At 38.9% G+C, this 24481-nt stretch overlaps 1 protein-coding gene across 7 annotated transcripts in view; it reads right to left on the bottom strand.

Annotated features, from left to right (window-relative positions):
* MAP2K5 (mitogen-activated protein kinase kinase 5) overlaps nt 1–24481 on the bottom strand; it is a 260525-nt gene that overhangs the window by 67779 nt on the left and 168265 nt on the right. For 6 of the 7 annotated variants that reach the window (XM_054451149.2, XM_063652330.1, XM_063652331.1 and 3 more), the window contains one exon: nt 11672–11701. The exons of the other annotated variant lie outside the window; for it this stretch is intronic. In XM_054451149.2, coding sequence (XP_054307124.1) covers nt 11672–11701 — 30 coding nt within the window. The remainder of the gene's footprint in view (nt 1–11671; nt 11702–24481) is intronic. 7 annotated transcript variants of the gene reach the window in all.

The following is a 24481-nucleotide window of genomic DNA, read 5'->3' as shown; positions in this document are numbered from 1 at the left end:
CAGGTGTGGTGGCATGTGCCTGCAATCCCAGCTACTAGGGCGGCTGAGGAAGGAGAATTGCTTGAACCTGGGAGGAGGAGGTTGCAGTGAACCGAGATTGTGCCACTGCACTCCAGCCTGGGTGACAGAGTGAGACTCCATCTCAAAAAAAAAAAAAAAAAAAAAAATATATATATATATATATATAGTCACACACAATCTTGTGAATTAACGTGTCTTACTGGCTTGACTGTAAATGAAATTCAAAATAGATTTAAACAAAATAAGTCATGGATCAAGAATGAACTGGATAAAGTTTGACTTACTTTATCTTTTTTTTTTTTTTTTTTTTGAGACAGGGTCTCACTCTGTTGCCCAGGCTGGAATGCAGTGGCACGATCATGGCTCATTATAGTCTGGACCTCCTGGGCACAAGTGATCCTCTCTCCTCAGCCTCCTGAATAGCTGGGACTATAGGCATGTGCCACCACACCTAGTTGGTTTTTAAATTTTTTGTAGAGACGGGGTCTCCCTGTGTTGCCCAAGCTGGTCTCAAACTCCTGGGCTCACGTGATTCTCCTGCCTTGGGCTCCCAAAGTGCTAGGATTACAGGTTTGAGCCAGCACACCTGGCTCCAATGTTTGATATTTGATTCAGAGTTTTACTTCACACCTCCCATATTTTGATATAGGTACAATCAGGTTTCAGTAAACTCCAAGGAAGTAATCGGGGGGAGATGGTGATGAGCAAGAGGGCTGAAGGTGTGGACAGGAGAAGGAAGCTGCTCATCCAAGGTGAAAGCAGACCGTAGAAGTATCCTGTCCAGCATTTTTCAGACTCTGTTTACCAAATAACTCTTAGTTCAAATAAGATATTACTTAGATGCATTTAAAAATTACCAAATAGAAGCAGAGCTGCTCTTGTGGTTGTGTGTACATATGTGTGTGGGTGGATCCCCATCTCCTCTATGCACTGTCTACCCACAATTCTGTAAATCACTAACCTAGGGCATTTCCAGCATTTTCCAGGTGAGGAGGGTGAAGTCCAAAAAGAAAGAAGGTCAAGCAACTAATAAGAAAAGCCAAGACCAGAACTCAGGTTAGCTCTGTGTGTATGTTTGGGTAGAAATCATATACTGTCAGTGACTTAATTTGTCACTTGTCCGGCGTGTCATTTGCTGCCTCCTATGCCCTCTACCCTGAATCACTGAGTGTTTCCAGCTGCCTGGCTACCAAGAAGGCATAGGGCTTTCCAAAGAGCAGGGCCTGGAAGGAAGCCTTTGGCCAGGAACTTTCTTTTGTTTAAAGGATTTTACCAACTAGGCCTAGAGTCCAGGTCTCCTCATGCCTTATGCCCAGAAGAGTGCTCTCTGCAACTTGTTTCTGAACAGAAAACAAAACAAGACAAGCTTCATTACCCCTTTGGTCTCTCCTCCTCTGAACCTGTAGGCCAATAGCTTCTTCTCTCATAAGACTATTCTAGGCCGAGTGCAGTGGCTCACGCCTGTAATCCCAGTACTTTGGGAGGCTGAGGCAGGCAGGTCACCTGAGGTCAGGAGTTCGAGACTAGCCTGGCCAACATGGCGAAATCTCATCTCTATTAAAAATACAAAAATTAGCTGGGTATGACGGTGCACTCCTATAATCCCAGCTACTCGGGAGGCTGAGGCAGGAGAATCACTTGAACCTGGGAGGCAGAGGTTGCAGTGAGCCAAGATCATGCCACTCCACTCCAGCCTGGGTGACAAGTGAGACTCTGTCTCAAAAAAAAAAAAAAAAAAAAAAGACTATTCTATTCCCCAAGCTGTTCTTTCCTTCTCCTCGTGGTGGTCACCATCTGCAGACATTGATGTGTGCAGCCTAACAGTCCACACTTGGTTCCAAATGGCTGCCTTGGTTTCCCAAAATTCCTTGGAGATGACACCTTGGCTCTGTGCATAAACAGACAACTGCCTCCTTTCCTGGCTCCTTAGTGGTCTCTGGGACCCTCTTTCCACCTGGTGTGTCCTGGCAATCTCCAGCCCTAAATCGAATCAGCTCTTTGCTCCTTTTAGGCAACTCATTGATTTTTCAATGAACTTAGCTCGTCTGTTTTATTGGCACTGAAGAGGGTTGGGTTCTTAGCATCATTAACATTTTAGTTGAGGAAGAATTCCCAAACCTCCCAGGCATTAATCCATAACTGTTAAACATCTAAAAAGTAATCTATGCTCAAACAAAGCTCGGCCAGGTCTGTCCCCTTTTTAACTTGGAAGCCAATGAGCCCCTATCCCCAAGTCTACCCAAGTTTTCCATACTGAATGGTGATGAGTAAAACACTGGAGTATAATAAAAGTTGATGTCTTTGTCTGTTGCTGCTGCTACTACTGCTGTTGAGGACCATTCTCCCCCCAGGGATCCATATAGCCAGTCAGCAATTACCTGGCAGGCACAGAGCATCCTGGGACAGTAATTTTCATCTCTGCAGACACACCAGTTGGAGGCAGTACTTCAGTGGATATGTGTGTAAAATAGGGATGGCCATTTAGACTCACAATCTCTGGATGCCTTATCTCACTTTCTCCCCCACCATCCCTCTAGAGTAAAAAGACCACTGCACTGTGAGTAGGAGACAGTCTGGCCCTGTTGCTGAATATCTGGTAATCATGAGTGAGTCATTTAATGGCTGTGGATTCCTATTTCCTCATCTGTAATCTAAGAATTGGACTAGATCATTGTAAGATCTCTTCACACGCTGAAATCCTATGATTCCATAAAGTAGCAGACTGCATCAATAAAAGCAAAGGGAGAGAAATGGAAGGCCTAGTGGACTGCAGAGCTTAAGAGGGAGAGATAATAGCAAACCTGCCACATGAAAGCCAGACTGAACACCAAGTTCATTAACTTTCAATTCTGTTTCTGGGGGCTAAATTGATTATTTAAAATTTGTAAGGGAATCATGGTCCCCAGTAATTGAACTAAAAATGACAAGATTTTGTATATAATTCTATATATTATATGGTGATTGTGAATGATAAATTATAACTCAAAAAAGAAAGACTGTAAAGGAAGGCTCTTGTGGGATCAGAAAAATAATTCATTTTAGTCCTACCTGGTGTGAGACATGGTCATATATTTTCAGAGTTACATAGGTAAATCCCTAAAGAACTTTCTGGAAATATAAATAATACTAATATTACCTAGCTCTTGTTTACCACCTTATATTTTTCAAAGTGCTCTCTTAGGCATTAGTCCATTTGATCATGACAATTCCTCCCCAGCAGTCTAGAAAATGCCCTGTGATATACCAAGCCAAATTCATAAAGGGTGGCAGGGAACCCCTCAGAGGCATGTGCCAACTGTCCTCATGGGCAGAGACCTTAAAATGCAATGACTTCCAACCTCAGATTAGCCCCAGTCATGTCAAGGGGATTCACAAAATTCTCAAACCCAATTTCTTTATCTGGTCCCTGCTACACTTGCCATCTCCATCCTGACACATTACCTCCCTCCTCTACCATGCTCCCCTCCCTTTTCTTACTTCCTTCCCATGGTGACTTTAAAAGTTACCTAGGAGAATTGCTAAACTGTTAGGGAAATGAAAGTAACAACAGTAGTACTGTTAAAGTACTGGAACGACACCAAATATAATCTGCTGTTTTAGACCTTTATCTTTTACCAGATGAACCTCCTTTGGACTTGAGTACCTAGCACATCCTTTCCCATGCTTCTTGCAAAGGGAGAGAAGTGGAAGGCCTCCTGGACCACAGAGCCTAGGAGGGAGAGATAATAGCAAAGCTGCCACATGAAAGCCAGACTGGACACCAAGTTTATTATTATGACATGGTGTCCAAGTTCATTACTTTAACCTTCTATTCTATTTCTGGGCTAAACCGATTATTTAAAAATTACAGAGGAATCATGGTCCCATCCTTCTTGCCTCAGAGCCTCGGCTCAAGCATCAGCTATCTACTCTGTGAAACCTTCTTGGTTTCCTGAAGTGAGCTGACCATTCCCTTTTCCTCTTGAGGGCAGAGCGTCCCATCTCCTGGAGGATTCCTTTTATATCAACTGCCATTGGTTTTATATTTTTCTTCCAACTGGACTGGACTCTTGAGAGCAGAGACCACATCTGTTTCATTTTTGTGCTCCTAGTGCTTAGTCAGGCACAGAGTAGGTGCTCAGTGACAAATAATGTTGAATTGAGATGTATGTAATACAATAGTTTACAAGGTACTACAGAATCAAACCAACATGAGGTTAGTGCTTTCAAACAACACAGGAATCACGAACCTAACTGGCCAAATACAGATATCTCAATTGAAGTATTAACAAATAATTTATCTTTAATGAAGAATTTCACATTTCTAAGCTACTCACACATTGGGGATGATATCTCTTCCATTTCTGCTCTATTTTAAAGACATACTAGGAACCCACCTCCTGTTTCTGGCATAGGCTAAGCAGATAAAATAGTGAGACTTCTTGATAAGTACACAATAGATATGCAGAAGAATTTGACACTGGCAATTTAAAAATTCCTAGGAAGAAGCAAATGTGTATAAGTGAACATCTTCATGTCACTTAAATTTCGTCTCTGCATTTTATAGAATATAAATCTGATTTTATGCTTAAAATATCAGGATATTTTAAATGTCTATATCCTAAATAGCGAGGACAAAAGTAAAATGAATTAAAACATATAGGCTAGACATTTGTTTAGAAAAAAAATTGCATGCATATTGCCCCTTTAAACTCTTGCAAATTAAAGGTGAGTACTTGAAGTTTGGGGTGATTACTCATTGACATTTTTTCCTTGATTAAAGACCTCACACACGAAAAACTGCATATTTAAAAATTTACTTAAATCCTTGATGTCCCAAACTTCAAAAAGTTTATGCAACAAAGGATAGATTCTAATACCTCTTTTCAAAGAGTGCAAACTTTTTAGGTATTTTGCAATTCCAGGCGTGATCAGTAAACATAAATAAGATAATGATATCTGTGGTCTAAATTTAACATCGAATATAAGACATCAGTAAACAATCAACATTAGAATTAGTAACAATATACTAGTCAAAGGCTTTTAAAACACAAATAAAATTAAGTGTAAAAACTCTAGTACTTCAACATTAGCATTTGAAAAGTGTTCAATGTTTTTAAATAGTTTTAAGAACATATGCTTTCTACTCTATTCTGAAACACATACTCTATCCAGAGCATATAATTTATTACTACAAAATAAATGAATGTTTAAAAGACAGTCTGTCAATTGAAAAAAACAAAACACATTAAAATAGCACGCTTCCAAGCCAAGTTAAACAAAATATTTTCTCCTTGACAAGCTGCTTACATTTAAATGAAAACAGGGCAAATCTGGTCAATAATACGGATTGCATATAATAAAAAGGACCTTAGATCATGTTAATACAAGGATCAGAAAGCAGTAACTTCAATTAAAACTACCCAATTATTTAGCAAACTTTCAGATGCAGCAAATAAATTAATCGGTTTTAAATGAAAGTGCTCAGATAAGTAGCTTTTTGACCTATGAGTAAGTCTCACTAGCAGCAGTCACAGCAAAGCAAGAATCTGCTGAAGCAAGGCAAAGCTCCCAAATCAAACAAAATGTTGTTGGTAATCAAAAAGCATTTGCAAAACGTATTTCCTTGGTTAATAGCAGGAGGTTCTGAAGCAAATGCTACCTACAGCTCCTCTCATACTTTGATATGTAGCGTATAGGGGTTGAATACACATTTCTCTTACCCAAGAATGACAGAAGTATCTTGGTTTTAACAACAGGATATTTTCATTTCTGAACTATCTGTGGAAGGTGCCAGTCATTATATCATTAAGAATGCATATCTTTCACTTATTATCTACCTATGTTTAACTTGTATTGGGATTTAAGAATGCCTCTTTGAGACAAGCAATATGTCATCATTTTGTTCAGCTAACAGGCCTGACAGCCCTGTCTCCCTGAGTTAAGAAAAGTAGATCTCTATTTTGTACACTGGTGGCAAAAGCTGGCAGAATAAATGAGAATTAGCCAATTGGTAGTAAAAGTTTCTGATCCCAAAGATTCAGACCTTCCTTTTACCCTAGTCCAAATTATTCTATTTGGCCAGATGATGGTATTTTTTTTCCCCCAATAAAAGTGATCTTCTCCATATACTGCAATAATTTATTTGAATGCCATTCTTATGTGTTTTTAACAAATGACATCACTATTCACTATTTCTCTTATCTTTTTGATCCTTTTTTACTACTTATCATCTTATTTGAAACAGATTTTTAACAGATAAACTTGATCGTTACAAGAATATCTTGCTTGCATTTTATTCAAATAATTCTTAAAAACAGCTTAAAAAGCCGTTTGGAATAACATCAAGCTTGCCATCAATCAAACGAAAAAATTCCGCTGGCGGTTGTATAAACATCAGATCAAGTCTGATGTCTTCAAGGATTTCAGAGTGAACCATAAAAAACTCCATTAACTTCTGACAAAGAATGCAAATTAATCACAACATGGGGTGAAATGAAATTAAAGGCTCTTTTCTAATCAATGACAAGGCAGGATGAAATATTTGTTACTCTCTCTGCACTCAGACTGCCTAGGATGTTTGCACTTCCCTCGCAAAGCTCCAAATGTAAGGTGTGAGTACAGATTCACCCACAGTCGCTGTTAAGCCCCCCTCCCCGCAGAGCTATCTGCTTACAAGTCGTGGAGATTCACAAAACACACTAATCATCCGAATCTCAGGTGCATCCAATTTGTTATTCACACTCTCCCATGCCAGTGAAAAGCCTGGCGCAGACAGATGCACCAGGAACCCTAAATGACAGTTTTGGCCTCCGGAAGTACCATCACTACAGCAAAATCTAGTACAGCCTCCAGGTGAAATGTCTGGAGCTCCATATGGAGCAGGGAAAATTAACAACAAGATGAAAATCACTGCAGCAGCGGGGAGTCGGAATTTTTGAAAAAAAAATGAAATTTAAAGATGAAGAAAGAGAAGTAATAAATTAATGGGGTGTGAAAACATTCAAAGCTTTACAATACCAGGGGCACTATTTGCTCAGATTTTTTCCCTTTTTCTAACTTCAGGTCATTTTGATGTAATTTATTAACCAAGATCAGGAATTGCAGCCAAAAGAAGAACAGTATTTTTATACATGCAAAAGTACTTTAAATACATTTGTGTCTGTATTATCTTCACTTTCCTGTGGCATCTTGCTTGCCAAATTTCCCAATGCCAGAGCTGATGCATCCCCTGAGAAGTCTCCTTAATGGATTTGCTATCATCCTAATGCAGGGCACTGTTGTAAAGTTTGAATGAAGGATGACAATTTTTAGCAGGCAATCCTTTCCATTTCTCCTAAATTATGGTGTCATTAAACAAACCATTGCCCACCATTATGTTTTTTAAGTCAACTGAATTTGGATCTACATGATTAACTATAGGCAGCTCCAGTCCTTGTCTAGACCTTCACATCTTTCCAGATTACTATTAAAGCTAAATTGTTCCAGAAATTGAGAAACTGTTTGCAAGATATTTAAAAATGCAATTTTTCATTATCCTATTGCAGAATATGCTTCACAAGCACCCAGAATTTAATGGCACTAGGGTCAGTGAGGGCTCTGGGTCCCTCTGGATCTCCCATTACTCTGCTAAATACATGGTAAGAAAAGCAAGCGGGATCTGGGGAATGGTCTTGTCACCATCCACAATGGCACAACCCTCCAATGCTCAGCATTTCTCATCTATACAAGAGGCCTCCCTAGGGCAGAGAGGGCAAACTAGAAGAAGGGTTGTGGGGCAGAGTGGAAAGGAGAACAGGGGTATGAATAGCCAAATGAATTAAGAAGTTAAAGAGCCAGTGAGTTGGCTTATTTGTCTGCAAGTCGTAGACCTAACTGTACCCATTTCTGCCTAAGGCAAGGTACTTTGCCTCTCTGAGCCTGAGTTGGCTCACCTAGAGGCTGGAAATAAGTCCCTGCAGGTAGAATGCACAGCCTGAGTTAGGTAACAGCCTGAGACTGGAACCCTATGTGGGAAAGGTACCAGGTGAAGCCAAGACACCATTGTTTTTCCTGTTACAGGCAGTAGTAATAAGACTGTGCTCCTCATGTTTTTTTTCTTTAGAACCCTAAACTGCATGCCAAGGAAGTTACTGAAGGCCTAAAGGAAACTAAAATAGTGCTTTCAAATAACAAAGACCCAACCCACAAAACAATGAAACTCATACAGCATGGCTATCTCAACAAAAACCCAGCCCTTTAACCTTTATGTTGCTCCCAGGGCACTGACCGTCTCTAGTATCTTCCCAACACTCCTCCCTCTCTGCGTCCTCACTGGGAACACACTGTGTCACCAGCAGGAAGAGGGGCTGCTAATGATGCTGTCAGCAGCATTGATGCTGAGCTGGGGGAAAGACAAGTCTTGAAGCCGGCCCCTCCTCCCCACTTTACCCTCTGCTCATTTTATACTCTGCTCCAATTGTGGCTGGCATGTTGCTAAGAACATCCTTTTACAACCCATGATTGATAGTTGGGAAATTCTGTTTTGTGCTGCAGCCCAACACCTGATCCAGACAGGTGGCCCTTTGTACTTTTCAGAGTGGTTTCATATCTATAGTCTCATTTGATCAGCATACCTCCTTTAATCAGATAGGAGAGGTAGGCATTAGAATCCTCATTTTAGAGATGAGGAAACTGACACCTCAGAGTTACAAAGCAACAATTAAGACCTGCGGTGAGGCTATGGTAGCACCTAATTCTAATTCTAATATTCTGGCTCATGGTCCAGGGCTCCTTCCAATAGGCCACTCCTCTCGATTTGCCACTAGTGAAGACAACTCAGGTCTGGTGCCCTGATTAGACTTCGGGTTCACAGCAGCAATTCCCTGGCACTGTCCCTAGTCCTAGGAACAATCAAACCAATGTGATCTTAAGGATATATGAAAGGCTTTCATGTGTTCTAGGATCAGACTAGGGAGTGACACTTAGGATGAGATAGTTCTCAGCTTGATAAATAGAACATTGCTTTGACCCTGTGGATGCTTTGTAAGATAGTGAGTTTCTTGTCACTGGAAGTGTTCAAGCAGTGTGAATGTTTGCTTTTCAGAGACATTGTAGAGAAGTTTGATTTGATGATGTCTAAGATCCCTTCCAACTCTAAGAGTCTATGCTTCACTCCTGCCTACTCCACCTGGGATTCAAAGAAACCAAACCAGTCACAGTTTTAACAGTGAGCAAATCAGCCATTGTGTTGTCCAATTTATGAGGGGAGGCTATTTCACAGAGTGGTAGGAGTTCAAACGACATCATGTGGGCCAAAGAGAAGGTGTTATTCCATAACTCAGCCTCAGTGACACTATAAAAATATACATTTTTCTTCATGTGCTTTTTTTGAGGGCATAAGGGAGGGGTAGGAAAGGCATTTATAAAGTATACTTTCCCAATCTTCAGCTTATAGTACAAAGCCTGTAAAATAAATGCCAACTCCACCAAAAGTCATTAGTGGCTCTAGCAACGACGCACCCAAACTTCTGTTGAAAAACTTAGGAAATAGGCCTAATGGCATCAAAGTTGCTTCTATTATTTCAGATAGAACTAACAATTTGGTGACGACATTCTATCATGATTCAAGGAATACAGTTGTTTCCTGCCCCAACTCTGACATAAAGGTTGTTGCTAACTAGGGAGTTCAGCATAGTATTAGAATTTTCCAACTTCCACTTGACTGATCAAGTAAAGATATATTTAGACATTCAGGAAAACCATACTGCAAAGGTAAATAGCCTCTTCTCAAATTTGACCACAGCCTTCATGTGCTTCACTTGTCAAATGTGACAGTAATCCATTTCTTTTTTTTTTTTTTTTTTTTTGAGACGGAGTCTTGCTCTGTTGCCCAGGCTGGAGTGCACTGGCGTGATCTCGGCTCACTGCAAGCTCCGCCTCCCGGGTTCAAGCCATTCTCCTGCCTCAGTAGGGACTACAGGTGCCCGCCACCATGCCCGGCTAATTTTTTTTTTTTTTTTGTATTTTTAGTAGAGACGGGGTTTCACCATGTTAGCCAGGATGGTCTCGATCTCCTGACCTCGTGATCTGCCCGCCTCAGCCTCCCAAAGTGCTGGGATTACAGGCGTGAGCCACTGCACCCGGCCATGGCAAAATCCATTTCTTAGACTCATCACCCATCAAATCTCACTGATTAACTACTCCAGACATTAGGAATCTCAAGAATATTGCTATATTCTCAACCTTTGGAATTTTTACTGGATGGCTTATAAGTTTTCTACTAAGATTTGTTTGAGAAATATATTGTATAGGGCTTGTGAGTTCATTTTCAAAATTTTAGGGGATTTCACAAATTGGCCAAACTGAATTGTTTAGAAATTACTGACAGAATAAGAAGTTTACCAAGATAAATATTCTAATGAGCTATAAATCCTGAAAATGTAATTTTAATTTGATGGGCTACCTAGAGCTAAGCAGTAAGGCTATATACACTAAAATCTCACTAAATGCCAGCATTCATGCCAAGCAACTGCATTTTAGATTTTCTCTATAAGGAAAAGATTACATTTAAACAAAAAAGTCTACGAATTTGAAAAGTGAGACTAACACTCTTGAACCTAACAACTTGGACGATTTCTCTTCCACTTATCTGATGGCTTTAACTATGAAAGCAAAAGAATACGAAAGAGACATTTCATTGAGTACAGGGTCTTTAAATGTCCACATTGGTACCAGGAGAATTTTCTTAAAACTGCTTATAAAGATGGTAGAGAGAATGAGCCCCATCCTATTATTCAATAACCATGTTTGTGATGCATCTGCATAATCTAACCATGCATAAATTAGTATGTGTAATACAACACTTATTTGCATAATAATAGCAAGTTAATAGATGCTTAAAGAGCAGAGACCAACACCACCTTTAAATCAGACATGCCTCTAGGCACTTTGGCCTGTACAGACCAAGATGCCAGAAAAACAGTGAACATCAACCAGAGGAAAACAGTCAAACCATTCATTTTTCATCCCTTTAGACATTTCACTTATTTCCCCCACACACTGGGGAATCATTTTCAAACCACAAAATAGCTTTATATTTTAGTGCTAGTACCTTTCTATAATAAAAATCTTAAAGAAATTTTAATAAAGATTAGAGTCAGCAATGCTACTATAATGGACTGTTTTGTTTTCTTATAAATGTAGACAGGAGGGAGCAAAATATTTTTAAATAATATGTTCAAAATTACACTCATAAAATTGGGGGCCTATCTATTTGCCTAGCAAAAATAATGACCTAGATTAGATGCTTTCACCCTTTGTCTTAATCTTTTAACTCAAAAAATTTTAGGCAAATTTAAGAGCTTAAAAAGTGTATCAAGAAAAGGCTGGCTCTCTCCTTCATCCTCAAAATGAGTACATGGTATTGGACCAGGAAAAAAAGCAATCCCGAATGTCACACAAAGGAAAAGCACAATGATCACTCTCAACCTTTAACAAGAAGAAAAAAATCAGGAGTTTAAAAAAATCAAAAATCAATAGAGATTTCTAAATGACTCCTTTAAGATATCACTTTTCAATTTAACAGGACAGATTTATTTGTATGTGGCTCAAATGTTCACAATTGCTCCCTGCACCTTCATACATAGGAATGAATGTCACAGTGGCAAACAGCAGTAATGAACAATCTTACCTGAGGATATGGAAACCTCCCAAGAGCAAGCTGGGAAAGGAAATAATATTTGTCTAGTTATAGATTTGCATGCAGGGCAGATCTCCTTAAGACAGACAAGCACTAAATTTCAGAACTGCATCCAGCAAATATAAAAAAGTTCACAACCTCGAATGTACAAACTAAATTATTGCTGTAATTACATTAAGAGCTGTATTTAGAATGGACATTTTCAATGGACGATGTTGCATCCCTGATAAAATATTTTAATTTTAATAACAAAACATTATCCTTATGTGGTTTCCCTTAGTAATATTCTCAGCTGTATGGGCATTATTCACATTTACATGTGTGCGACCGTTTCTTCTAGACAGAGATGTAAAAACTCTTTGCTTTTAGTCTTGTAAATTGGGAACATCTAATTGTTACTAACCCACAAAATTTTCAGTTACAAGTATAAATGAAGGGTCATAGGAAGTGGGGAATGGACGTTATTATGAAATTGAAAACTGCGCCATTATTTTCATCCATTTGTTAAAGTTTTTTCATCCATTTTCTACCCACTAGTGGGAAAAATGGCCATTTCAAGGTTGTGAAGTCAGAACTGTAGGTCTAAGTCTGAAAGCTTCCAATCTAGCTTGATTTGTAAACTGCTCTGTTTCTGAGCCAGTCACTTAATTTTGATCCTTAAATCCTCACCTGTAAAAACAAAATGATCCAACCAGGAATAGGCTTGATATAAAGCAAAAAGATATAAACTGTTTTTTTGAGCCAGAGTCTTGCTCTGTCACCCAGACTGGAGTGCAGTAACGTGATCTCGGCTCACTGCAACCTCCGCCTCCTGGGTTCAAGTGATTCTCCTGTCTCAGCCTCCCAAGGTAGCTGGGATTACAGGTGCACACCATCACGCCCAGCTAATTTTTGTATTTTTAGTAGAGATGGGGTTTCACCGTGTTGGCCAGGCTGGTCTTGCGCTCCTGGCCTCAAAGTGCTGGGATTACAGGGCTAAGCCACTGCACCTGGCCAAAAAGATAAAATTTAACAAACATACCAAAACCTATTTAAAGAAAATAGTGGCAAAACTTTGCAATTTTATAATGTGGCCCATCCTCAGTCCTGACATCATTTACATGTATTTGTAACTACTTTCAAAGCAGAATCGTAACATCAGGGAGTTTAACGCTAATGGATCTAAGACAGCATCAACCCACTTCAAAGATTAAAACCCAGAGTCCCACTGAAGTAGCTCCCAAACAGTTAATAAGTGGAAGCCTAGGAACTGACCCTAAGATTTGCAACTTAATCCAGTGTTCCTTCCTGCATATGAAACTGCCTTTCTAGATCTTGAGAAGTTCTGCACTTATTTTAAAACACTGACACTGCTCAAACATTTCTGAATTCTCCTTTTGTAATTGTTTTAGAATTATTTCAATTAACAGAATACCTATTTCATTTTATTAGTATGTACCTTATCTTGGATTTAAAATTATACCCCTCAGCTTGTTCATCATGTAAATTATTTGTAGACTAAGGTTTGAATAGCCTATGGATATTACCAAAACCCAAAGCCATGCACAAAAACTAAATATTTTGTTGCTTAGACATGAATATGCTGAAGTTATCAAAGTTCTAAAACCAATATGAACAATAGCCATGTAACAGGAATAAACATTATGACCTTGTAAGGTGACTACTTTGAAAAGGCCCACACTCATTTGCACATATGCTTGTGTGTATGTGTATATATGTATGTCTTAGAATACCTAGTTTCATTACCTTGTACTCATATCTTGTACACAAAATATACACTGATATGTGTATGGATTTTCAAGATATAGGTATACTATCATCATTTCATTTGATGGATATCATTAATCTCTTCCACTGTACATAAAAAAACATCACAAGATGGGGTGAAAGAAAGAGACTGTAGATGTTTGCCAAACTCCCTTTCGAAGTTTTGTGTGATTATGTTTGTTGTCTATGTACGGGGAGGGAAAGGGGAGAGACTCAGTTCTCCCATCCTCTGTCCCCACCCCACCTCCTTGCAATACAGGTTCGTAGGTTTGCCCTACATTTTGAAAATAGTTTGTTTCTGGCCAATCAGAGTGTGCACACTGATTCAGGAGGAATTACTATGGTCTACTGTGGTGGGTGAACTAGGCATTTGCAACAGTCTGCAGTGACTTAACAGGTATCACAGTGATCTGTGGATTATGACTTTTGCATATACTTCCATTTGGAGTTAGAAAACCAGCAAGAGGAGAGTCTCACACCTAACAAAGCTAATAGCTTAATAACTACTACAAAGCACTTAGAACATTCTAGCTCAAGACCTTCCACAGGCATTGTGCCATTCACTTGGGTATATGCTCAGCATGTCATTAGGGACCATGGAAGAATTCTGTTCAGATGGCTTAAAGACAGAGGAAACTTGCCCACCACACATACAGTCAAGATCTAAACTAGCTGGCAGGTGCCAACACTGACCATTGGTTCTTGCAATTTAAAGAATTAAGCAATGGTAAATGGACAGCTTAAAACGGAGTGAGATACAGCAAAAAATGTGAATTCTTCCTGATTCAACACAAAGCTTCCGGTTGCAAGTGGTCATGGTTCTACAGAGAGGCCAGGCTCCAGCCAACTTGGGAATGTGCATTCATCTACTTGGCCCTCTCTGTCATGACTGTACAAGGTAAAAAAGGATGGCTGATGTTATTTGTTTGCTCTGTAAGACAATGCCATGCAAGACAACAGAGAGAAAATTTAGTGCAGTTTGGTCAGCTGGGAGCCTCTTTGTACCAGTCTGCTTGGGAACAGGTGCCAGTGCTTGAACTGGTGAACTCATCATTCATGGGTCTGGCTTTGCTTTCAGTGTTATTTCCTGACATCTTGTGGAACCTCAGTCCTACCTTTTAACTATGTTCCTGGGAGGACTGCTTGTAAGACATCTTGCAGGTCTGACCTCTTTAGAGTTAGAAGACAGAGAATGGTTCTTTGATCTTAACTAGTAGGTACCGCTGCAACTGCAGCATGACGACAATCACTTCCTCTCTTACGGAGTGTCACCACTGGGCTGTTGAAAGACTTGGGAATCTATGCCAGTGAAAACTGGCAAGTGCACTATTAGGCTGGCACTGAAAGCAGTCATTTTAAGGCCCCAGGAGAGGACCGCTGCCTTCTATGTATGCCTCTATCCCTCTAGGTCTAACGCAGCTACAGTGTTTATGTTCCACACTATTTGTCTTATAGAAAAGTAGAAGGAAACATATAGCCAGGCTCTAGAACTCTTTTTATCAAGTTCTATTGGGAGGAGGTAAAAAAGAAAACGGTTTCTTAGTAGATATGGCTGCATGAAGAACGAGTTCTCTACAAAAATGAGAGGCGTGTGGTGGCACGTGTCTGTAGTTCCAGCTACTTGGGAGGCTAGTGTGGGAGGATCACCTGAGCCCGGGGAGGTAGAGACTGCAGTGAGCCTTGACCATGCCATTGCATTCCAAACTGGGCAAGAGTGAGACCCTAACTCAAAAATAAATAAATAAATAAATAAATAAAAAAGAACGAGTTCTCCATGAGGCTGTCAAAAGTCAAAATAAACATGGGACCCTTATGGGGAAGAAGGAGCACATATGCTCCAAGTGAATATTTCACACACAGGCAGACCTGGGGCCATTCTGTATCTTTTACCCCTACTGGTCTATTAATCTACTTGCATTTCCCCAGTTTTTATTGTCAAGGTATTATAAATTAGGAAACTTACAAAAGAGAGTATGTAATCTTCTCTGAAATGGCCTGCAGATATGTCACTGTACTAAATGTGTTTCAGATTTAATGAAGCTTTAATGTCCTTTTTAATTTTGCCTGTTTCTGTATCACCAGGGGTCGGGCAAGGCAATCAGCACTCAAGAGGGTGGTTTGGTTTAAAACTAGGAAAAAACTCATTTGCTTATGAGTTGCACTGTATTTTCTTAATTAAATTTACTGAGTAAAATGGTTTAAGTTCAGCCAACCAATGACCTTTGTATGTAGATTTAGATTTATAAATAGGTTAACAGTTAAAGGAAAGAAAAAAAAAGAATCACAACAAAGCAAATAGATTAGGACTAAGCCAATAGAAATCTTTGCTCTCTTTATCATCTTTACAAAAGAAGTATGTAATATAGGCAGCTTAAGTCTAGTTTTTTTTAAAAAAAGTGTACTGAAAAATGTAGACACACATAAGTGCCAGTAATTCATCAAATGGGTCTCATATCCTTTTCATTCCCAGGAGGGGAGCAGCTCACATCGTAAAAGATTTGGAAAAGCTTTATTTATTTGGGGCCAGGGAGTGGAGGTAGAGACAAGGGATTCTATTTAAAGTTAAATTAAAAAGTACACTTTAATTCCAAATACTTAAGATTTAGCAAACTGCTGAAGACTCTGTTGTGGAACGTTTATTACGTAAAAGGCTGAAAAAGAATGGTCTGAAGTGTTTACCAGTTGGGGATACACTTAAATAGCAGTAAACAACTAACATCTCACTCTAAAAATAGGACGTTCCTTAGTGTCATCTTATTGACCTTTGACTTGGCCAACCACAATCTATAAAATGCAGCATTTGAATATGTTGGATTTTATAATTTAAATAACAAATATATTTGTATGTGTGCCTGTGTGTGAAAGAGAGATCATAACAATTGCCAAATATATAACACGATAAAAACCTTTGTATTTTAACAAAAGTTATTTATTGACAAAGCAACAGAATGGCTTTTGTTGATAATAAAAATAATTATTGTCATAGAATCATAAATGATAAAGAGAAAACAAACATTGTAGCCAGAAAACAAGTGCAGGACACAAATTCAAGACATGTTTTTAGTAATCAAGTCTCCTACTCAGAATATCAACCATGTTGTGGGAGTAGTTTTAAATTTACAGTTCTACTGAAGAGCACTGGATTTTTTTATTCTTAATTTAGACATATTCTATGTTTCTCAGCATAACTGCAAATTGAAAATAAGCATTTTCAATATAGCCAGTGATCTAGCTGAAGGACAACTTTATAGTCTGAAATGTTCTAAAATTTGTTTTTAATTACCTTGTGTACATTTTACACAATTAAATTTCCATCTAAGGATTTTGCAGTTAGATTGTGCGCTGCAGTTAAATCTTCATTTTATAGAAATGCAGCAGCCACTTTGGAACACTCAGACACAGGGAAACTTTAAAAAATCAGACTTAACTACTGGATTACATAAAATTCCCTAGGTGAGATTTCATCCCAAGACCAATTTACACAGTCCTAGAGAAAGAGTTTAAATCATCTGAAACTATGCTGGTGAAGAACCATAATAAATATTAAATACCTCAAAACCTACTCTAAGATTTTACTTTTTTCCCCATGTATCAATTTCACTGTTCTCTTACTGAATGGTTTAAAAACAATCCAAAGGATATAACAGCAATTTACCAGTGTTAAAGTGCTTTGGAGGTTAAACTGACAACAAAGAACGCAGAAACACAAAGCGTCTTGAAGTAGGGTTTCAATTAAATGTGGAGGATTTAGTAATGCAGGACCAAAAAAAAAAAAAAAGAGTTACAAATTAATTTAATCTTCTGCCTATAGTTTGCAGCTGCACTCCAAAGTGTCTGGGGCTTAAGAACAAAGCCTTGAAAGGCCTCAGAGTGAGGAAAGCTTCAATTTTTAATGTATAACGCCATTAGCTGATAACTTGTGGAATCTGCAACCCCTGTGGAGGGGCATAAGTGCGAGTAACAGAGACTGATGAAGTGACATATTTGTTCATGTCTAGAACTATGAGGATGAGGATTATTACTAACACCATCAGGCCTAACAGAAACATGCCCTAATAACCTTTGGGACCCTCCACATTATCAGTACTCACTACAGCAAATATATTAAAATCAAAATCTAATTCACTTTAATTAAAGACAATTAGTTTTATTATTATTGTTTAACTTGTATGATATTATAATACACTGCAAATTAAAGATGGGATAATAAATGTAACGAAAGCATCAAACTGTGTACACCCTTCCATCTACACTTGTGAAATTAGCTTATCACTGGTGTCTATTTAAGGAAATTCAAAGACACCATCATTAAAAGTGATGAAGAAATACTTTACTCTCAAGAGAATACAGTGAACCCACACGTATTTTTTCCTATTTCAATTTATGCTTATTTTCACAAACTCTTTCCTATAAACTCTAAGGATTTCTTCAGCGCAAACAGAATCATGGCCCAATGGAGGCACCAGCAGCTTAATTAATTTGCTCAAGGTCATACTGTAAGTTGGTGGCAAAGCTTGTTAAGAGCCTAGGAACACTGGGCTCTACAAATGTTTTGGCAATGGCAAAGGACCCTGTCTGCAAAGACCTCATAGACTTCTAGTGCAGTGGGTGAGCCGCAGCAAATAACTCATTATGCCTACACGAAAAGTGCCAAGTACTCTGAGAGCTTGTAAGTAACGTTTTTTCTTTGTGTAGAAAGAGCCTAAATGTGAGGGTCCCATCAGGAGTGCGCCTTAACGGGTGCCAATATTAAAACAAAAACAAAAAACAACAACTACTTGTCCTCACCAAAGTCCACTGATATAAACTTACTTAAGGAGCCCAAACAGTAGCACAAATAAATAAATCAAGCACTTATCTACCATTCAGAAGGTCCTGCATTCTGTCCCAGATTATTAATAAGGGAGAAAAGACAGCATTACAGATAAATATTTCTTAACAAACCTGCACATCCTGCACATGTACCCTGGAACTTAAAAAAAACAAAAAACAAACAAATGTTTCTAATAGAGTATGTTTTTTAAAAAATAAAAAGAAATGGGCTTATTACAGTAGACACTTAAACAGGGAGAGGGCAACAGTAATTCACAAGTACAATATCCTAATGCTATTCCTTTAATTGCTTTATTTGTTTCACTGTTAAAAATGATTGCCTGCTATAGCCTAACCATGAATGCTGAAAAGCGTGATACACTGAGGTCCCAACCTGGGCAAACTGTACCTAAACTTACACTTTATTGCAGCTTAGTTCACAATCTTCACCTAATATAGGGTTATATCCCAGTGCAGCAGGAGGATAAATCATCCTGGAATATTACTCCAGCAAAGTTTAGCTGTGACTGGAGCATATGTGCTTTCGAGCCACTGAAGCAAAGGCCCATAAAATACACTAATTACTGGAAGTTATGGTCACTGAGTGATTGATAGCGCTCTGCAAGGCAACTTCCTCATTTTCAGCTCTTCTGACGGGGCTCATCCGCCACATAGCAATTATTAATTCATGACCCACCCCTCAGGCACTAGTACCTTTACGTCTAATTCTCCTGCTACCAAACTACTGCTACAGCTGGACACTGTCTTTCTTCATTCTGATGGCGGGGTAAAGATGATAAAAAGTAGATTTCAGGCTAAATGCTATTGTTTTGAATCTTTAAATGTTCCTCGGTCTTTCTAACCCTGCTGTCCCAAAACACATAATTCTCCTTCCTCTCCCATATGCTATTTCACTTGCATCATTTTCTTTTTTTCCGTGTGTGTGTGTGTGTATGTGTGTGTGTGTATATATATATGTATATACTTATGTATGTATAAGCATATGTGTGTATATATGTGTATACTTATGTATATATAAGCATATGTGTGTATATACATATGCGTGTGTTTATGTTTGTGTATGTGTATATCAATCTGTCTATACTACATTAGACCAAAAACCCTAGCTGAGTAACTTTTTGGTTAGATACTGTGTTTAAATGGAATATACAATTTTAACTAGGCCATAGTAAGTATAAGGCAGCTAATTGATAAATAAAAAAGGGGAAAAAATCCTCAATTTAAAAATACCCACTTTTGTAGCTTTACAGACACTTTAACCGTTCCATGTTGATTTCCATCAATAGCTCTACTTACAGAATACTAATGAAAATATCTGGGTATATAACTAAATCTCTAGAAGTCAGTTAAAAACAACGGCAAAGGTCTTTTTCCATGGTATTCTGTGCATTGAGAGGAAATTCGTGAGAGACTCTGAGTTAAAGAGACATAAAGTTTAGTCATGATTAATGAGAGCAACCATTTTACTTTTCTAATTGAAAAATGAATGTTCTTCAAATGTTTGCATAGCTCAAAATGCAACACTGAGGGCAGTTTTCCTATCTGTAATCTGAGATGTTGCAACAGATGAGTAGATAGATTTCTAGCCTACCTATTCTTTCAGGACTTGATTCCAATTGTTCCTCCTTTTCTCCTCTTCTGTCAGGAGTTAATCCTAGAAGACTCTACCCACAATTTTGTAGACAAACTTCATACCACTCTCTGCCCATACCCTTCACTGGGCAGTGTGTATCACATCCTCCCTGGTGACAGTTCCCAGTGTTCTACATCTTCCTGTGTTTCTAGTGCCTTATAAATTTTAACTTGTTTAAGGGCAAAGTATGAATCATAAACTTTTATGTTCTCCATGACACCAGAAATAGCATTTTGCAGTAGGTTGACAATAAGCATTTGTTGATTATGATATACCCCCTGATGATCTCTCCTGGAGTCTGGTCAACCTGGAGGTGCCTGGTTTGCTTGTTTCTATGCCACAGTACCTTAATGAACACGGTACACAAACTCTTTAGTATTAGGATCTGATGGTCTTAACTGACAAGGCCCTCTTACGTATCACTGCTTAGACTGATCAGTAGCTACCATTTTCACATATTTAACCATTATGATGAATTTAGATGACTTATTTCTTATTAAAGATTAAAAGGTTGCCAAGGAAGAAAAAGATTAGAGTTAAATGAATTGAACTCACGGAGATAGACAGTAGAATGATGGTTACCAGAGGCTGGGAAGGGAAGTTGGCAGGGAGAAGAGTGGGGATGATTAATGGGTACAAAAATAAAGTTAGAATGAATAAAATTCTAGTATTTCATGGCACAACAGGTGATTACAGTCAACAAAAATTTACTGTACATTTAAAAATAACTAAAAGTATAATTGGAATGTTTGTAACAAAAAGAAATGATAAATGCTTGAGGTGAATACCCCATTTACTCTGATGTGATTATTACACATTGTATGCCTGTATCAAAATATCTCATGTACCCCATACACATGTACACTTACTATGTACCCATAAAAAAATATTTTTTGAGATGGAGTCTCGCTCTGTCACCCAAGCTGGAGTGCAGTAGCACGATCTCGGCTCACTGCAACCTCTACCTCTCAGGTTCAAGCGATTCTCCTGCCTCAGCCTCCCAAGTAGCTCGGATTACAGGTCCGTACCACCACGCCTGGCTAATTTTTGTATTTTTAGTAGAGAAGGGGATTCATCATGTTGGCCAGGCTGGTCTCAAACTCCTGACTTCAAGTGATCCACCCACCTCAGCCTCCCAAAGTGCTGGGATTACAGGCATGAGACACTGCACCCAGCCCCCATATAAATTTTTTAAAAATGATTAGAGTTAACTGCCCCAAACTCCATCTCATGTGTTTACTTCAACAGCCATTTGAATCCTCATAATAAGAATTAAGAAATGACATCTTTTTAAAAAGTTTGTGTAATGCTGACCTGTGTCCTCTGACAGCAGGCACCCCTAATCATGACAATGGTCTCTTAGAGACCTAGCTTTGGGGGCTTCCAGTTCTAAACCATTCTCTGAAATCATGCGGCTGTGGGTATTTGAGAAAACATCAGTGCTGGGGTCTAGTCTACTGAGCTCAACTTCACTCACATTTCTATTTCTAGACATTTCAAAGTCAAGGGAGTCATAAACAGCTGATATTCTCATACTTCTGGCCTCTGTACATGCTGCTGCTCCTGTTGGAACACTGCCCTCCAAATCTAACCCATTCATCAAAACTTAACTTAGATACCAGCACTTCTAGGAAGCTTTCTGAAATGTACCGTGCTTCCAGTGATGGCCTTAAAAGAATCTACAGCCCAAGATGCTCTTTTGGAATGTGACCCTGTTGCTTCATCATCAAGAACCTACACTGTGATCAACAGAATGTGGCAGGAACAATCCTGTGTAATTTCTGAGGTTGGGCCTTAACGGATTTGTAGCTTTTGCGATCACAGCTTAGAACACCAGGCACCACAAAGGAAGTCTAAGCTAGCCATGAAGGGGAGATTGGAGAGGAGGGTCCCAGCCACTCCTGGCCATCCCCACCAAAGCATCATACACGCAGATGAAGTCATCTTGGATCTTCCATCCTTAACCACTACCCAACTGTAACCTCATGAGAGGCTTTTGATGCTACATAGAATGGCTGGGTCTTGCTAGGATTCCTGACCCACAGAATCCTGAGTAAATAAATGGTTATTTTAAGCCACTAATTTTGGGTAGTTTATTAAGCAGTAATCAATAACTGAAATGCTTTCTCTGACACTGATGTCAGCCCACACTCTCATGTGCCCAGTTCTGCATGTTTCCCTTGCACTTTTACTTTTCTTCCTATTAGTCAAGGAGTCACTGAGGGCAAAGTTTGTACCCTTACTGCCAACACTGGGTAGCACTTGATAAATATTTACTAATTAGATGGGATCCTTACCTACCTACTTCCTATTACAGTAGCCATACTGGAGATTAGGTTAATATTTGTGTTTCTTTTTAATAAATAAACCAGGCCTTAGTTTCTGAAACATAACTAGCACATTTTGAAATATGATGAAACTAAACCAGCTACAGGGATAGTGTAAGGTATAATCCTATGAAAAGCAGCCTTAACTGACCAGCAGAGTCACAGTAAACCTGTCTTTTCCTTTATCTGATTTCCTGCTCAGTTCCATTTACCATTCATCTCTTCTTTTTTCAAACTACTTGATATACTTTTCTAAAGCATAATAGAAGAAGCAGACTTGAATCCATGAGTCAGAATACTTGACTGCTGCTGCCTGAGCTATTCACTTAACCTTTCTAGAAAAGTCCTTTAACTTACCTGGATCTAAGTTTCCTCATTTGCAAAATGGGAACTTTGATGCTTATAAGGTGAAACAATATTTGGTGCCTCAAGGTGCTGATTTTTCAGAGTGGGGAGAAGCTTGAAAGAGATAATGAATACCAAATAGCTTTGTTAAGTGTTACATTAAAAAAAAGTGTGATGTTGTCACCCTTTTTGTTAGAATGACACTGAGCAAGAGGATGTCAAGAGCTTGGAAGAAGGAAAGAGCACTACATTTCACATCAGAAGACCCAGATTCCAGTCCTGTTCTGCGCAGTTCCCTGGAGACCAGCTTCCTCACTGATAAGAGAAGTGGTCTGATTTAACAAGCTCTAAAGTCTCTCTTTAAGTTAAAGTCTCTCTTTAGGTTAAAAAAAATTCTAGTCTCTAAATACAACATAAGGCATATAAGAGAATTTTCTAGCAGCAGCGGTTTTTACCACTGGATATCTCAAAGTTGGCAGACATGGTTCCCAACATTATCATAGACTCAGAATTTTAGTGTTGAGACATGTCACTAGAAGACTGGTTCCTTCTTATCTTTCAGATCTCAACTCAAAAGTAATCCAATACCACTCAGTTACTCCTAGCATATCATCCTGTTTGTTTATTTCTTTTCTTTTTTATTTTTAGAGTCAGAGTCTTGCTCAGTTGCTGGAGTGCAATGGCATGATCGTAGCTTACTGCAGCCTCAAACTCCTGGGCTCAAGGGATTCTCCTGCCTCAGCCTCCCGAGTAGCTGGGACTACTGGTGTGTGTCACCATGTGCAGCTTAACTCGCTTATTTGTCTAAAAAGTTACAATGATCAAGTATTCTTTTTTAAAATGTAGGCTCCATGAAAGCAGGGATTTTGTCAGTTTTGTTCTCAGCAGTGTCCCCAGTGACTAGCACAGGGCCTGCCACATACTAGGCACTCAAAAAAACATTTGCTGAGTGACCAAATGAATATATGACTGCACCTTGTCTAACCTTGTATCTGTCTCTTCTACAGAAAAAAATCTGAGACAAATAGTCATTCAGTCCCTACTTACGTGTCCCCAGGGATGAGACATTTTTACCTGTAAAGGCAAATGATTTCACTGTTGAGGAGGAAAGTGTAGAGTTCTATCCATCAGAAAATCCTTCTTTGTACTGAATAGAAAGTCATGGGAGTTTTTTTTTTTTTTTGGCTTTTGTTTTAGCTTCAGAAGGTTCAGCCTTCTTGTCATAAAAGATCAGCTTGCTGCTTCTCCACTGACAATCCTTCAAACATCTGAAAATGGGTTGTCAAATGCCTGCTTTGTCTTCTATTTCTTTATTCTTCATATCAAGACTTTGCTTTTTTTAAAATTTCAAATTCTGTGTATTTGTGTGTATACATGATATGAGCATGTGCTGTTGGAAAAACTTTAAAATCAGTCTGAAATCCATCAAAATAACAAAATACTTAGCTGGGACTGCTAGCACCTGTTCCATCTTGTTTTGTCAATCTCATGGTTGTTCCCGACAGCTCTGAACACAAAGCAAACTCAACAATGCTTTATTCAGTGGGAAACACTTCACTTTGTCTGCCAGTTTCACATTCACTACAATCACTGACAACCTTGGAAAATGCACATTGAGGCATGGTAATCTGAGACAGCTGGATCCCTTCACAGACCTCGCAAAGGACTGAACTAGTCAATCCATCATCTGCCAAAGGTCATTTTAACAGCTCCTTTTGCATTAACTTACACACAATTTTAGACCTCCCCCAAAAAAAGACAATGGAAAAAAAATCAAGACAGAATTACAGAAAAGGGAGTAAGAGCAGGGGAATGAGTGACAGAAACTGTTACATGTTCTTTTCCTCAGCATCCTTCAGTGGGAGGGGAGGACCCAAGACAAGGATTCCAGAATCA

Source organism: Pongo pygmaeus, chromosome 16 (assembly GCF_028885625.2).
Source record: "Pongo pygmaeus isolate AG05252 chromosome 16, NHGRI_mPonPyg2-v2.0_pri, whole genome shotgun sequence".
Classification (NCBI taxonomy): domain Eukaryota; kingdom Metazoa; phylum Chordata; class Mammalia; order Primates; family Hominidae; genus Pongo; species Pongo pygmaeus.
The sequence above is the reverse complement of the archived record's forward strand: the minus strand, read 5'-3'. Positions and strand labels throughout refer to the sequence as shown.